The 15,565-nt window shown below is 44.9% G+C and overlaps 1 protein-coding gene across 7 annotated transcripts in view; it reads left to right on the top strand.

Annotated features, from left to right (window-relative positions):
* The window catches only part of TFAP2E (transcription factor AP-2 epsilon), a 50,750-nt gene extending 35,442 nt beyond the window's left edge, over window positions 1–15,308 (top strand). For 2 of the 7 annotated variants that reach the window (XM_073317757.1, XM_073317759.1), the window contains exons 4-8: window positions 4,383–4,481; window positions 6,042–6,270; window positions 7,495–7,613; window positions 12,639–12,780; window positions 13,694–15,308. In XM_073317757.1, the coding sequence (XP_073173858.1) occupies window positions 4,383–4,481; window positions 6,042–6,270; window positions 7,495–7,613; window positions 12,639–12,780; window positions 13,694–13,982 (878 nt within the window). In that variant the 3' untranslated portion in view covers window positions 13,983–15,308. Of the gene's footprint in view, window positions 1–4,382; window positions 4,482–6,041; window positions 6,271–7,494; window positions 7,614–7,798; window positions 9,397–9,962; window positions 12,781–13,693 lie in introns of those variants that run through there. The other 5 variants (XM_073317760.1, XM_073317761.1, XR_012155639.1 and 2 more) reach the window with 4 other exon arrangements.
* The last annotated feature ends 257 nt before the right edge of the window (window positions 15,309–15,565 follow it).

The following is a 15,565-nucleotide window of genomic DNA, read 5'->3' as shown; positions in this document are numbered from 1 at the left end:
AAAGCTATGCCCAAGGTGTGTGCAGAGGACAAAAGAGAGGCAAATCAGCATGCACACACGCACGCACACACACACACGACATTTCTGGTTGGAAATCACAAGTTTCTCTCATTCTAAGGGAAGACAAAACAGCATGTACCCTCTAGAACCATGGCTGGACGCTCACATAGGATTTTAGGTCACCATTTACCCTGCTGTTCAGCACACACAAAATGTGTAATGTGTAGCAACCAGTGCCTCCCCTGGGAGAGTAAACCAGACAGTCAGATCCTGAGCTCTGCCTGATGGAAATGCACCTGGCAACACGAACAAGAAACACAGAGGCAAATTTCCTTCCAATATCTGCCCACTGCTTGCACATTTATTACTGACACTGCAGTATTTTTAATGGCTAAATTTATTATACGAGAGAGAATAATAGATCAGAGACTATGTGAGAAAATCCCCCCGATATTTCAGGACAACGTCATTTCAAAGCAAGTTCAAAGCTTTTCAAACCTTGGGCAAGTCTGTAGGGCTAGATTCACCTAACTCCCATTTATTTCAGTAGGAGCTAGATGTCTAAGTACCTTTGTGAATCTGGGCCTCGGTTCTCCATCTATAAAATGGAGATGATAATACTCCTTGTCTTCACCCTTGTCTATTTACGCTGTAAGTTTCTTGGGGCAGGGACTGCTTCTCGCTATGTGTCTGTTCAGCACTCAGTACTATGGGTCCCTTTTCTCAACCGGAGCCTTTTTGCACAAACAGAATACACCAGTTGTGCCAAATAAATGCTATTCATTAATGTCACGCTGCCATTTATAGTCTTAAAGCCCCGGGTTTAACTTGGGATTTCTAAAGGGACACAACTAAAGATAGCAAAAAGAAAAGGAGGACTTGTGGCACCTTAGAGACTAACCAATTTATTAGAGCATAAGCTTTCGTGAGCTACAGCTCACTTCTTCAGATGCACATCTGAAGAAGTGAGCTGTAGCTCACGAAAGCTTATGCTCTAATAAATTGGTTAGTCTCTAAGGTGCCACAAGTCCTCCTTTTCTTTTTGCGAATACAGACTAACACGGCTGTTACTCTGAAACTAAAGATAGGTGGCCCCAAAACACAATCTATCCATCTGCCTAAAACTGTCTGCAGACTCCATGAGTTTTCCCCCCAGAATGGGAACTTAATGTTCCTTGCTTAAAAATAAATCCGTGCTGGTCACCCAGCACACAAGCCACATCTTTTAAATCCCTCCTTAAATCCCACCTTTGCTTTGCAGAACACTGTCTTCTAGCACTGCCTGGGCTGTAGGCTCCCTGCAACTGCGGACCTCTGGGAACACGCCCCCAGCCCCATCTCTAACGCTACCAGGTCCTCCCTTGTCTGAGCGCATTATTTAGCTGTTGCATAGTCTGTAAGCTCACTGGGGCAGGGGCTGTCTTTCAACATTGGAGCTAAATGGGGTACTAATCTGGGTAACTGTTTCTATAGAAATAATTAAGTAATAATAATTGTTGTAGTGAAGCAGAAAGCATCAGGAAAGAAAGAGGTTTCAAGTTTTCCAGGCAATTACTAAAAATACACAATAAAAGTATCACCGGTGAGTCAAGAGGGCAAAGGCTTAAATCCATAGAAGCTAAACTATGCAGACAGTGCCACCTAGCCATATTTTATCAGCTTCCCCATTCTCCCTATCCCATTGATTTCTGTAACTTTGAAAGCTCTGGCAGGTAGAGGTGATGCTCACTAACTTAAATCAGATCCATTGCCAGTCCCCTAGCCCAGCTCAACACACACACTCACACAGAGAAACCCACCACTGCTGCATCCCTTTGTCCTCCTGGAGTAATTCCCTTCAGCTGAGCCCTATCCAATTACCTCTCCTCCCCAGCCTGGCTGTCTGGCAATCCCTGCAGTGAGGAGACAAACACCTGTGGTGAGTTCTGTGTCCAGGAGAGCATTTTAACTCCTTCCTTGCCACCCAGTGGCTGGGTTTATATTCACCCTGTTACACAGATGAGCAGAGCCTTGGGCGTGTCCCTGTAACATTCATGGTGGAAATACAGTCTTTGTATAATACAAGGACAGATGGCTCAGCTCACCAAAGTTCCTAATTTGGGTCCTATATTTCTAGGGTTATCCATCTGCAGTGGGGTCAATTCCTCCCTTGCATAATGACAGGTTTCAGAGTAACAGCCGTGTTAGTCTGTATTCGCAAAAAGAAAAGGAGGACTTGTGGCACCTTAGAGACTAACCAATTTATTTGACCACTGATGTCCATCTGTTTGCATTTGGAGAGGAAGATGATGTCTGTCTGTATCTGCATGAGTTTTTTCATGAAGTTGATAGATACATTTGTTAGTCTCTAAGGTGCCACAAGTACTCCTTTTCTTTTTGCGAATTCCTCCCTTGATATACACACCTATTTCTCATGGAGTCTAATGGAAGAATAAGCCTACTGATGGGAAGGCAATACCCGCAGTGTTCCAAGGTGGATCAAACCCCAGACAGGACATCTCAGGTGGTCTAAACCAAGCAGACTTTAAAGGAGAAAGCCCAGTACAATGCAGCCTGCTTAATTTGTATATCAGAGCCTTAAGGCTGGAGGCAAACACCCCTGAACACTGGGAATGTTCCGATTTAGATTTGTATCCAAACCGTACAACACAGTGCCGCCTCTGCTTAGCACACAGAGTAGCAGAACGCTTCCTGGGGAGAACCATCCAATGGCCCGAAGCCCAGCTAGTTTGCCTTGAAAACCTTGTCCCCGTAATGTAATTTTAAATCTTGCTACAGTGGTTCCTCCTGCTGCACTGGGGCCCAGGTCTAAATCTCAGAAATGTTCTTTGCTTAGTGCAACGCAGCACTTCCCAGATGGTCAGTCATCTGGAAGCACCAACATGGTTTGGAAAGTGAGATTCTGCTTGCATCGGAAACAAAGCAAACCCAGAGCTAGTGCAGGCAGGGCTTCGTGTTGCCTGCTGAGTACTGGGCAAACCTCTGATAGTCTTGTGCTTCCTTCTTGTCTGCAGGCTGACTGGTGTTCCGATCACCTGAGTCTTGAGGCAACAGGAAAGCAGCTTTCTGCAGATCAGGGGGACATTTTGGTTTGCTCATGACAAGAGCCAATTTTGGTTCCAAAAAGGCCAAGGAAACCAAACTCCCAGTCTCTGATGGTAGTTTTGTCTCTCATCTGCAGCAGGTTTATTGGTAAAAAAGCTGGAGATCGGACCAGGCAAACAGAAAGCGACACCAAAACAAAAATATTTCATGTAGTTATGTTTGATTGTCTGATTGGATTAAGGAAGCCTGGTCTAGTGGATAGGGTAGTGATCTTGGAGTCTATTCCCAGCACTAGCAATGGCCTATTCTGTAACCTTGGACAAGTTACTTCCCCTCTCTTTGCCTCTGTTTCCCCTTCCACCTTTTTGTCTGTCTTGTCTATTTAGAGTGCAAACACTTTGGGACGGGACTCTCTCCTTCTGTGTATGTACAGCACCTAGCAAAATGGGGCCCTGGTCTCAGTTGGGGTTTCTAAGCACTACTGAAATACAGATCATTATTCAAATTAATTGTCTGCTATGGGTTCTCCTTGTCACAGCACCTATAACATTCAGAAAGTCATTGCATGTAACAGAGACTGCCTAACTGGTTCTGGACTGTGGCTCTGGGAGTGGCAGGGACTAGCTTAGTCTTCTCTAGGTGGATTGGTTTTCTGCAGTGTGCATATTCCTAAAAAAAAGTCAGCACGTTTTAAAACTGTCATAGTGACACACCATGTGTCAATGCCTCATCATGTTCTGTTCATCCGCCCGTCACCGTGCTGCCATGGACCGTAGTGCCTGGCCTTGCTGCCCTGCACTCTGTCACGGCATGGAATGCCTCCCAAACACATGTCTGCATTTTACCTTTTTGCTCTGCAAGGTGAGCTTTCCAATAGCTTCCAGCATTATACCGCACCAAGTCCAAGATTCGCTCTCTCATCCAGGACCAGGGGAAAACAAATGCTGTGACATGTGGATGAGTCGCGTTGCATGGTTGTACCGTCCTGCATGGATATGTAGCCAGACACACAGATACGTAGGTGCCCAGTGGTGCACGGAAGCATGAATACACATTGATGCATGAATCCACAGGGATGAAGTATGAACCTACAAGTAATGCACAACTCTTCACTGACACATGAATGCATGGAAACACGTGGACACACTGTGATGCACAAAACACATGAAACCACAAGACATACACAGCTCTCCAGGGATGCATGGGGCTGCATGGATGCATGTTGATTCATGTCTCAATGAAGTCCAAAAACTTAGAAATGCATGGACCTGCAGTGAGACACATCTTTGCAGTGATACGTGGACATTTTTAAAACATGCTCTGGCTTTTTATTTTAGGAATGTGCCAAGGGATAAATATTAACCATCCGGGGAATGTGAAAGAAAGCCCTGACGTCGCTGCTGTCTGGAAGCAGCTCTGCTTTCCTAGCCCATACGGTGATGTTCTTGAATCTTTTAGCCTCTGTTCTTCCCTTAGAACCTCTCCATCAGCCACAATCCCAAGTGTCACAACTGTCAGAACTTTACCCTTTGCTAGTCAGTTCCGAAGGGAAACCCATGCAACCTGTCCTTCAGTCCCCCGACGTTGTCAGAGTTTCACACTGAGAGGGAACTTAATAGACCATAGCTTATTTCCATTAATCTTTTAGCCCTAAAACATTAGCCATTTTTATGTAACATGTGCTGCTCTTTTATTGCCATGCTAACAAGTTGTTGAGCTGTATTTACAATATGCTGATTGTAAGGCCCCCTTAATGGGCTCAGTATACTTGCCCTTTCCGATTAAATTTCAGGTTTGCTGTTTCATTTTGGGCATGTGTATTTCCTTTATAAAACCTGGATCTCTCCCTGTTATTTGTTGCTCTAAGTATTAGGCATGTGTACTGTTTGAATGTACATCATGGAGTGACCATTACTCAGTAACCACAAAGAATGCCAGGGTTTAAACAATCTGGAGTGATTGCATTTGCAGTTAGCTATGGCGTCTTTGAAAACCGTGGATTCAGAGTTAAATTGGGTATTAATTTCAAAATATAAAACCCAAAGTCACTTGGCACAAGCCTCTGCCATGGCTCTAATCAAGAAACCTTTATTGTGTCTAAAGAGGTTTCTTACTGAAGTGATGTCTGGGGAAAATAGGCCAGTTTCACTCTCGGTGTAAGGCCATGGGCTCTGTGTGAGCTTGCTGTTCACCATCATCCGTCTGCCTTTCTGCTTTTAATTGGCATTTTCCCCATTAAGTATAAGGCAGTTTGTTCTGGGTTGTTTGGTGAACTGATCTTTTCAGTTAACTTTAGACCAGGGTGACCCAAGTGTGGGGTTCCCGCTTGCTGTGTGCCTGATCCAAAGCCAGATGAAGTCAATATGAGCCTTCCCATGTCCACACACATCTCCCTTAGCTCCCCTGGGGTTTGCTGAGTCTCAGATAACGGAGGCGCTAGGAACAGAGTCCAGGTCTGTTGTTCCTCCCTAATGGTGCTGTGTGACCATGGGCCTCAATGAAAATCCCAAATCCAAAACCCCTCCAAAAATCAGCAGTGCTGGAAATCTTGAAACAGGATCCAGATCTGAGTTTTGCAAATGGCCCCTTTCTCTATGACAGGCCAAACCAAAATCTTGGATCCTAAGCACCCCTAAGACAGACAGGGGAAGGCGGGATTGGGGATCTGGTCAAAATTATGCACCTGGTCCTTTCCTAGAGGCCAAACAAGAACCCCGGGTCCTAGCACCCCTGAATTTGGAGGGATAAGTTACGGATCTGCATTTTGCCTGGTTTTCAAACCCACCCCTCAGGCAGTTTCTCTTTCTCCATTAAGAAACATACAAGACCAAGGAAAACACCTTGGTCATGTCTGTTTACTTCTTACGACGGAAATGCCTGTACATTGAGCTCCTGGAATGCTGCCAGAGTGGCCCCAAGCATCACCAAGTTTCTGTTTCCTCTGCTTTAGATCCTTTCCAGTGACATTCTTTCTCTCTTGCTGCTTTTCCTTCCAGTGCCCATCCCCTCAAAGGCAAACGGCACCACCATCTCTGCCCTATCGATGAACAAAGACAGTTTGATTGGAGGGGTGACAAATCCCAACGAGGTCTTCTGCTCCGTGCCTGGCCGGCTCTCCCTTCTCAGTTCCACCTCTAAGTACAAAGTGACTGTCGGGGAGGTGCAGAGAAGGCTCTCCCCACCAGAGTGTCTCAATGCCTCTCTTCTCGGGGGAGTCCTAAGGAGGTAAGTACCACACCTTACTTATCTTCCTCTGATTTGGTCTCTCCTCTGCTTCCTTCAGGTCAAAGTGTCTGAGCTATTTCCAGTGATGAACCCTTGCCGGTCATTTTTAATTATTTGCATTGCAGTAGAGCCTAGGAGCCTCAGTCAAACACAGAACAAAAAGATAAACCCTGCCCCAAAGAGCTTACAGTCTAGGGAATGCCCTTGAGACTGTCCCACTGACTTCAGATGGCATCTGCGGGTCCTTCCGATTTGGTATGATGTACAGGTCTGGTTACAATTTCAAACCCCGAGATCTGAATCTGGGAAAGTTCACATTCTGATCCAAATTGTGCAGCTGCCCCCTAGGTCTATAAAAGGCCAAGCCAAAGCCCTATCCCAAACACCTTGCCAAACTTCAGGGGTGTTCAATATCTGAACCCAAGTACGAATTTTGCAGCTTGTGCCCTAGTTCTGGGATCCATTGCAAGTGCTTTGTTCAGCTCTACCACGTGGTTATTCTTATATCTTGTCATCGGATAGAGAAGTCCCAGTCCAGGGCTCTTTTTATCTCAGAACAGCAAAGGCTGCAGAGTTGTTGAATTAAATTATTCCAGTAACAGGCCACATGTTTTGCTGCTGCTTTGGGGGATAGTCAATTTTATTGCCTTTTGCGGAGATGCAGCCCCAAACCTGCAATGAGCTCACTGGTTGGCTGTTGCTGTTGTCACTCCAGTAAGACCCACCTTTTGGAACAATATTAAAGCCCAGCAGGTCTCTGTGCACTTCTGGGCACATGGGTATTTTTGAAATACAGCGCATCACCTTGCAAGTTCCTACAAGTTTGCAGCCCAAATGCTTCTTTGTTAATGAATCTGTGAGTCTCCTGCACAAACTTAGATGAGCTGCTGTTTGTTGGAACAAAGGCATCACAGAGGATTGCTATTGTTGAGAATTTGAAACAATAAAACTAGTGATTGGATGAAGGTTCTTTTTAGTCTCATATCTGTTTCATTCTCTCCAGGGCTATAAAAGAATCCAGGACTACTGTGTCATTTGGAATATAGAAACTGATTTTAACAAACTTTATATTCTGTTATCAGTAGTTCTTACAATTGAGATTCATGAAGCTTATTGTATATTTTATGCCAGATCAAGAGACTACTCAGTTACAACAGCAATTTGTGTGTTGCTTTTTCTTTCCTTTCAACTAAAATCTTTTCCCTCCTTGTTTCCCTCTTGCAGGGCAAAATCAAAAAATGGTGGAAGGTGTTTAAGGGAAAGATTAGAGAAAATAGGCTTAAATCTACCTGCAGGAAGGCGTAAAGCTGCCAATGTCACTTTGCTGACGTCGTTGGTGGAAGGTAAGAGTTGTTCTGTGGTTTAACATCAGACTGGGGTGCCCAACCTTTGCCCATTCTAAGTCCTCCATTTGCAATTTGACAGAAGGCCTAAAACAGAACAGATTATGCAGCAGCCATCATTAAGCCAAAGTGGGGTCTGCATGTAATTCTCCATCTTGACCCAAGCACATCTTCTGAACTAACAGATTTCTGCTGGGCTAACAAGAGCACAGTCTGGAGAAAGCACTCACAATCGGAACGAGGTAGGACTCTGCAGACCTGTCAGGGCAAATGTTGCAGCGCTTACACATGGCAACCAATGCTTTTGGGGTCCTTTAGAACATCACGGGATCTAGAATTTAGAACCACTGAAATCTGAAACCCAACCTGTGTTGCTTAGCTATGACTGGTTCACATAAGTCAAATGTTATTCTTTCTGCTCCCTCATTGTATGAGCTTAACTCTTCAAATCAAATTTTCAGCACTAGTTTGAAATGTGCTATAAATGACTATTGGAGCTTAAAATTCACTTTTGTGAATTACTACAAGTAAAACTCAGTTGCATGAAGATTCACAGAAAGCAAACACAAAAGGAGCAGGAACGCGGCCAAAGCAAACTCATTAAGAAATTATCACGAATATTCACCAACCTATTCACAAATATGCACTCACTTCTATTGCAAAGTTACTGCACTACTGAAAATGTTGTGTCCTTGGCCCAAACAGACCTGTTTGTTGGGACTCAGACTTGTGTAGATCTCCACATGTTCCCTTGACTTGCCTTTGAAATAGGTCAAATGCATTTCCAAGCCTAGCTGCCCCTATTTCTGGATTCATGATACACTAGTGCTCCGCACACTCCTTAAAAATATGCTTGAGGTTGGCTCAATGGCTCTGCTGTGTGAGACAGCAGGGTTCAATTCCCAAAAGAGAACAGTGAGGGAACCACAGCCTTCTAGGGTGTGTAGAGGGAGACAGTCTGTAGTGGCTGATCTGTGAGTATGGTGGGTGCTGAGTGAGGCTATGGGAAATATGCTATGTAGGGCCTCCATAGTCAACATATAACTTGCCCTTTAAACATGAAGTCCCCTTGCTTAAAGCTGCACGTTTAGTAGTTCTCCTCCCAGCCTTCACACTATGGAAATGATGATGTTGCTACCGCATCTATGGACCAAAGGACACAGGAAGGAGACAAATGAAATGGTAGCTCCAACTCCCTTCCAGCTTTGGAATCCATTGTATTTGCGCCCAGCGTGTTGGAGGCAGCTGCCTGCAGTTTTTGAATAGAAAATTGTCTCCATTGTTGCCAGCAAATTAAATGACCCGCTTCATTAGGTGGAGGTTGTTACCAAGGGCAGTCGGTGCGCGCTGAGTGACAGGCTGATTTCCATTCAAAGAAAAGAACGAAAAGAACGAAAGAAAGGAAGAAATATACATTTTGATTTCACGAGGCTGCTGGCTTTTTGGTTACTGCTTAACGGCTCATAGTAAATAAAAGAGTGGGGCCATGTGTGCTTGATGGATCTGATTTCCTCTTGCAACTCAGCGTTCTGGTATTGGAAGATGGTTCACCCAGGGGAAGGTGCTAATGCTTTGCCATTTTTCAGCAGATAGAAACTAGGTTGCCCTGCTATGCCCCAGGCCCCTTTTTTCTTGGACATTTGCCGTCTTATTTTAATCTGTTTGCTCCCCTCTGCCTCTTCAACCTCTGTACTTTTTATTTATTCATTTTTTTATTTATTACTGGGTGTTTCTGAGCATTAATTATATTTTTATATCGATGCAGAGCTGTTCATAACTATAGATGGAGGGTTGATGTCATTTATTTGTGCATAAGCTTTCGTGAGCTACAGCTCACTTCATTGGATGCATACTGTGGAAAGTGCAGAAGATCTTTTTATACACACAAAGCATGAAAAAATGGGTGTTTACCACTGCAAAAGTTTACCACTGCAAAAGGGGGGAGAAAAAACCTTTTGCAGTGGTAAACACCCATTTTTTCATGCTTTGTGTGTATAAAAAGATCTTCTACACTTTCCACAGTATGCATCCGATGAAGTGAGCTGTAGCTCACGAAAGCTTATGCTCAGATAAATTGGTTAGTCTCTAAGGTGCCACAAGTACTCCTTTTCTTTTTATAGATGTAGGGAGAATTGGTGGCCGTGGGTAAATGAGACAGGGGAATAAAAATCATCACCTAAAATAGCAAAAGAAGAACATTAGACACATAAGGCTGTACTCGAGGGATGTGCTTAATGGACAGTTTGCTTGCTTCCAGAGCTTTGCTTCAAGTAGAACTCACACGCTGTTTCTCCTGTGCTAAGGTTCAGCCAGTTTGGAGTCTAAGATTTGTCTCTTTTGATTCTCAAGTGCCAATCTCATCATCTTATAAAGAGGAAGCATGGCATGCTAGAACCAGGGGGAAGGGAAGAGCAGAAGCCATCCTGATGTCCTCCATGAATGTACTATGCAAAACTCAAGGACAGTATTTAGCACTTAGATACTGCAATGCTAGACATGTTAGAAATATTTAAGAGAGCCACATGGGCAAATCAGTAGAAATAGAAATGTGTGTTTGGAATTTTTCATGGGATTTTCGGCCGTCTGCTCTCTGGCATTTTGGGTGCAGGCTTCACTGGAGTTACACCAGGGATGAAGTTGGCCTTAATTCTACACAAGATACCAGGTTACGTTCCAACTTTCAAAACACTCTCAAACACTCCAGAAAAGAGTTTGAAAAGAACGTGGCTAACGTAGGCATCTGGCCCGAAAACTTTACTGAGACTGCCCAGGCGCTGAAAGAAACACGTGGGATGAAATGTTGGCTGAATTAGGGCATTACCTGTGTAAAGTCACTTGACAACTCTCCTTCATGGCCATCTCTGCCATGTGCCCTCCTGCGCCACACTGGCCTGAAGGTGTCCCAATCTATTTCATTACAGCAGGTAAGGAAGCCCCTGCTCCACCAGGCCCTGATTCAGCAAAGCACTTTAAGAACATGTACTGACCCTCGGATCAAGCCCCTTTACAGTGTCTCAAGTTGGGCTCCCAAATCACTAGTCACCTTCAAAACACTTAGCTTTAGCCACTAGCACATGCTTCCACCAAGCACCAAGGACAGAGCCAAGAAGTCCCAACTTCCAGTGCTTTGCTTTAACCCCTCTGTTATAGCTTTGGTTCCACAGAAGTGACTGTATTTTCATGCATATTGTGCACACGCACATGCGCCCACACACACAAAATTGCCCCCACTCTGATCTTCTAGTATTTCATGATATAGTGATGGCTGAGGGAGCGAGGAGGGAAAGGAAATTGAGACGCTTCAGATGGGGAAGCGCAAACACTCTGCCCAAACGAGGCTTCACGCACCATTCTCAGAGCTGGGGTGGCAGCGATGGGAACTAGGTTAATGCTATTAGGATGGATGGCCTAATACGTATGAACAGCGGGGGGCAAGTCAAATTAGCTCTGTCTGCCTAACCGGGGGTTTGGGCATGATCAATTGCCATCAGCTCTGATTATTTCCATGGGGATGCCTGAAGATGGATCAATTTCATCAATGAGAGGGCAGTTCCATGGAATGATGGATACCTAGGCTGAGCACTCTCCCCTTAGGCCTTTCTGTTCAGTGAGGAAGGATACAAACAAGAACCTATCTTCCTTCTATTCCTCCTGTGCTTCCCCCCTTCCCCTGTTCTTGAGTAATCACAATATTAGGGTGTCCCCTCCCCCCCAAAAAAGGAGTCAGTCCCCTTTGATAGTCCGGGTTTGTGGTAAGGCAGCATGGTTGCCTAACACAATGGGATCATACTCTGATTCTGAAATAGGAGGGCCAGTATGAAAAGATAGAAGGAGAAAACCGGTGCGAGAAAGAGAGAGATGATGCGGGAGGTGGGAGGGACAGAGTTGTCTCTGTTATGCTTCCTCCTGTAAGAACACAGCACAATGGGCCAAATTCCACCCAGATGTAACTTCAGCCACATTGACTTTGGTGTGTTACTTTATCAGCCAGCAAAGGAGAGAGGGAGGGATTTTGTTCTTAGAGCCGGTGACTGTTAATCAGGACTCCTGGGGCATGATTCTCCCACAGCAGGGCACAAGAAACTCCCATTGCTTTCGGTGGGAGCTTGACATAGTGCAGCACCTCCAGAAGGGCCCCCCTGTGGCAGGTGCAACACAACAGGCCTGTCTGCCTCAGTTTCCCTCCAAAGCATCTTCCCAAGTATAAATATAGCCCTTGTGCATTCCATTTATTACAGAAGTCCCATGCATGTAAATTTTAACAAAGTGCCACAACCTTTGTCTAGAACTTCCCTAGCATAATCCAAAACAGTATGCACAGCATACCGTCCTAGGATCCCTCCTCATGCTCCAGCTATCCAGCCCAGTCCTCTCCTGTCCTTGTACCAAGGCAGCCAGCCCAGCCCTTCCACATCCAGAGAACAGCTCCACTCTTCCCAGCAGGAACCCCACAGCCTCTCTGCTGGGAGATCATAGAATCATAGAATATCAGGGTTGGAAGGAACCTCAGGAGGTCATCTAGTCCAACCCCCTGCTCAAAGCAGGACCAATCCCCAATTTTTGCCCCAGATCCCTAAATGGACCCCTCAAGGACTGAACTCACAACCCTGGGTTTAGCAGGCCATTGCTCAAACCACGGAGCTATCCCTCCCCCCATCCCTTTACCAGGGGAGCATCCCTCACTCCCCTCCCTGCCTCTGATCCTCTCTGGTTCTTTATAGCCCCCACTGGCGCCCTGCCCTCTTAATTGGCCAAATGGGAGCACTTGTCTTTGCACAGGAGAGCTGGACCTACTTCTTCACAGGGGCTAGCCACCCTGTGACGCAGCTAGTCCCAGAATGCTAGAGCCAATCCTGGAGAGTCCAGAGTTTTTCTCCCCTTGGCTAGAGATCTGAGGAAAAGGGCATCCAGCCCCAACAGAAATGAGCAAGGCATCCCAATAAGATATGTGGAGACTTCTGCACAAAATGCTCCCTCGTTGTTACACAAGTACAGACCCAGCTCATTAATTTGTCCTTCTTCTAGGCGAAGCGGTTCACCTCGCCCGGGATTTTGGATACGTGTGTGAAACAGAGTTCCCAGCGAAGGCAGCAGCGGAATACCTGTGCCGTCAGCACTCCGATCCCAGCGAACTCCACACCCGGAAAAACATGCTCCTGGCTACCAAGTGAGTATGCATCCCCAGCAGCATCGAGGCCCCCTTGTGCTAGGCACTGTACATACATATCACGGAAAGACAGTCCTTGCCCCAAGGAGGACACACTCACGGTAATGGGCTGCACACACTCATATCCAACGGATACACAACACAGAAAAATGCATCATTCACTCACATTGGAAGGACGAACATGAACATTCAAAGGACATGCTCATTGACACTGCACGCATTTGGCTTATGTTTGCCTTTTATGACATCTCCCCTGGGGATAACGCATCACTTCACCAAACACTTTCCTCTTATTTTTTGTTGTTGGATTGTTTTAAGCTAACTGTTTTCAAATGGTGTTCTGCTCCAAACAGTGACTCATTAAAATAGCTTCATGGGGTTCCTTGCTTTTTGGGCCTCAGAGACTTTCAGATCATTTCACTTAGTTTACAAGTAAAAGGATTTTATTTAACTGCCAGTCCTGCAAACTCATCCTGGGACCTGAACTTCAAGCCAGGTTCTTTCCTTCTTGGACATCATCACCAATCATAAAGATTCTGCAAGCTAAATCATGCCCTAAGTAATACCTGTGCAACCCCATTGCCTTCAAATCATGCCCTCAGTGACACCTGTGCAAACATGATTCTTACTGGGGCTTCATAATGATGCACAGGGAATTGAATCGGAGACCCATTAAACTCATCTCGTCCAGGCTAGCAAACAGCTAGCCAATGGAAATGACCTTCAATCCCTACCAGCTCAGGGCTGAATTCAGACCAGTGTCCTGGAAGGGAAACACTTGGAGTCTCTTGGCTCAGTCAGTCTCCCCAGTGATAACAGATTAAATGAATTACAGAAACAGAGCACAAACAGAAACTTAAGACCATAGGTTTCCAGCCTCTTTAAAAACGTAATGGCTTCCTTTCTCTTGTAGGCAAATTTGTAAAGAGTTTGCAGACTTGATGGCCCAGGATCGTTCTCCGCTTGGGAACAGCCGCCCGTCTCTCATCTTAGAGCCAGGTGTCCAAAGCTGCTTGACTCACTTCAGCTTGATAACCCACGGCTTCGGGGGTCCAGCTATCTGTGCAGCACTCACAGCCTTCCAGAACTACCTGGTGGAGTCCCTCAAGGGTTTGGATAAAATGTTCATGAACAGCACAGGGAATGGGCATGCAGCTGGAGACTCTAAAGCATCAGAGAAAGAAGTGAAACATCGGAAATAACATGCTGTCTCCCTCCCCCTCCCCACTGGGGGGAGTTCTTCCCAGCTCATGATAGGAGGTCTGATCTTATTGGTGTTAGAAAAAAAATATGTTTTCCGAACTACGATGTTTGAACTTGAGACGCAACTCTTAAAGCAAACAAATAAACAAGAAGATTTAAAGAATTTAAGAAAAAAGAAGAAGAAGAAAAAGAAGAAAAGAACCTTAATGGACATCACTGAGATCAAGAGAATAAGACAGGTTGATGGCTTTTGTTTATTTTAATGGTGGATGCAGGAAGCCAAGTCATGTGCAATTTTATTTTGTTTTGTTTTTTAACCCACAACAAAATACTGAAGTGCCCCAGGAGTCTGTTCAAACTGAAACACCGAAAAATCACCAGAGAGGAAAGGCCTCAGCCACTCAAGATGCTTTTGAAACTGAGGCAGAAGTAAGTCAGGTGGGATTTTTTTGCATTGCAGGCAGATCTGGATGTATAACCTGCCTTCAACAGGCAGACAGGGAATCTTCCAATGATGCCACCTACACAATCGTCCTATGCCCAAGACAAGAGGAAAATCACCAGCGTTGCTGCCTTGATTTTCAAGCGGTTTTAAGACTTTGTTTACAGTTTGCAACAAACTGACACTCACTACAGATTTTCTCCAGGGCCTATGGAACCCTGAACCATGTCAGGAGAACAGTCTTACACTCAGACTTCTTTCCAAGATGGGAATTGATCAACGAGAACCTTCTGGAATGTTACATGCAAGCCAATGGGGTCAAGCAGGTTAAGTTACACCTGGGACTAAATAAAACTCCACAATCTACAAATAACAGCACACAGGTTTCTAAAATTAATAATAATAATAATAATAATTAATAAAGCACAAGGAGCAGAACTTGAACCAGGCCAAATTGAACTGAACTGTTCTAAATCTGTACATATTTATTTATGTGTAATTAAATCTGAAAGTTTTAAAATGTCCAGTGCAAGTTATTTATATCTAATTGAGTTGGGATTTTTTTTTTTTTGAAAGAGGAAAGTCTTTGGATTTTCTGCCATTAGAAATGGGAATGAAGTTTTGGAGTCACAGGCCTGTAGCATGGACAACAGGCTGTGATGATAATGGCTATCAAAGTTCTGCAGGGTTTTGTACTTGCTGTTGTTTCTCTGAGAGCTGCAATCGATGTACAACACACCACAGTGTCATTCTCATTATCTTAATAAACCTCTTTTTATTTGAAGAAAACACCTTCATGTTCTCTGGGACACTTGGTTTCTTCTGTTTCTGTGGCTGCCAGAAGGAAAAGTTCTATAAATCCAAGGGAGGGGAAGTCCCCTTTTGTTTTGTTTGTGTAGCTGACGTTTGACTGAAATAAACTATGGATTAATAGAAATGAGCTGAGAGTTACTGGAGCTAGGATTCGCGCCCTGATCCTGCAAACAGCTGTACTTTGGGCAGGCCCCCTGCAAGAGCACAGAGCCAGTGGCAGGATTGAAGTCTTTGATTTTACTGAAGACAATACAGCAGAGATGGGTTTACAAAATGAGGATCTGGATCCCCACAAAGTTCTGGGGTGTTTGGATCCATGTTTTGGAT

Source organism: Lepidochelys kempii, chromosome 19 (assembly GCF_965140265.1).
Source record: "Lepidochelys kempii isolate rLepKem1 chromosome 19, rLepKem1.hap2, whole genome shotgun sequence".
In the NCBI taxonomy this organism is placed as follows: domain Eukaryota; kingdom Metazoa; phylum Chordata; order Testudines; family Cheloniidae; genus Lepidochelys; species Lepidochelys kempii.
This window is presented reverse-complemented; position numbering and strand designations above follow the sequence as displayed.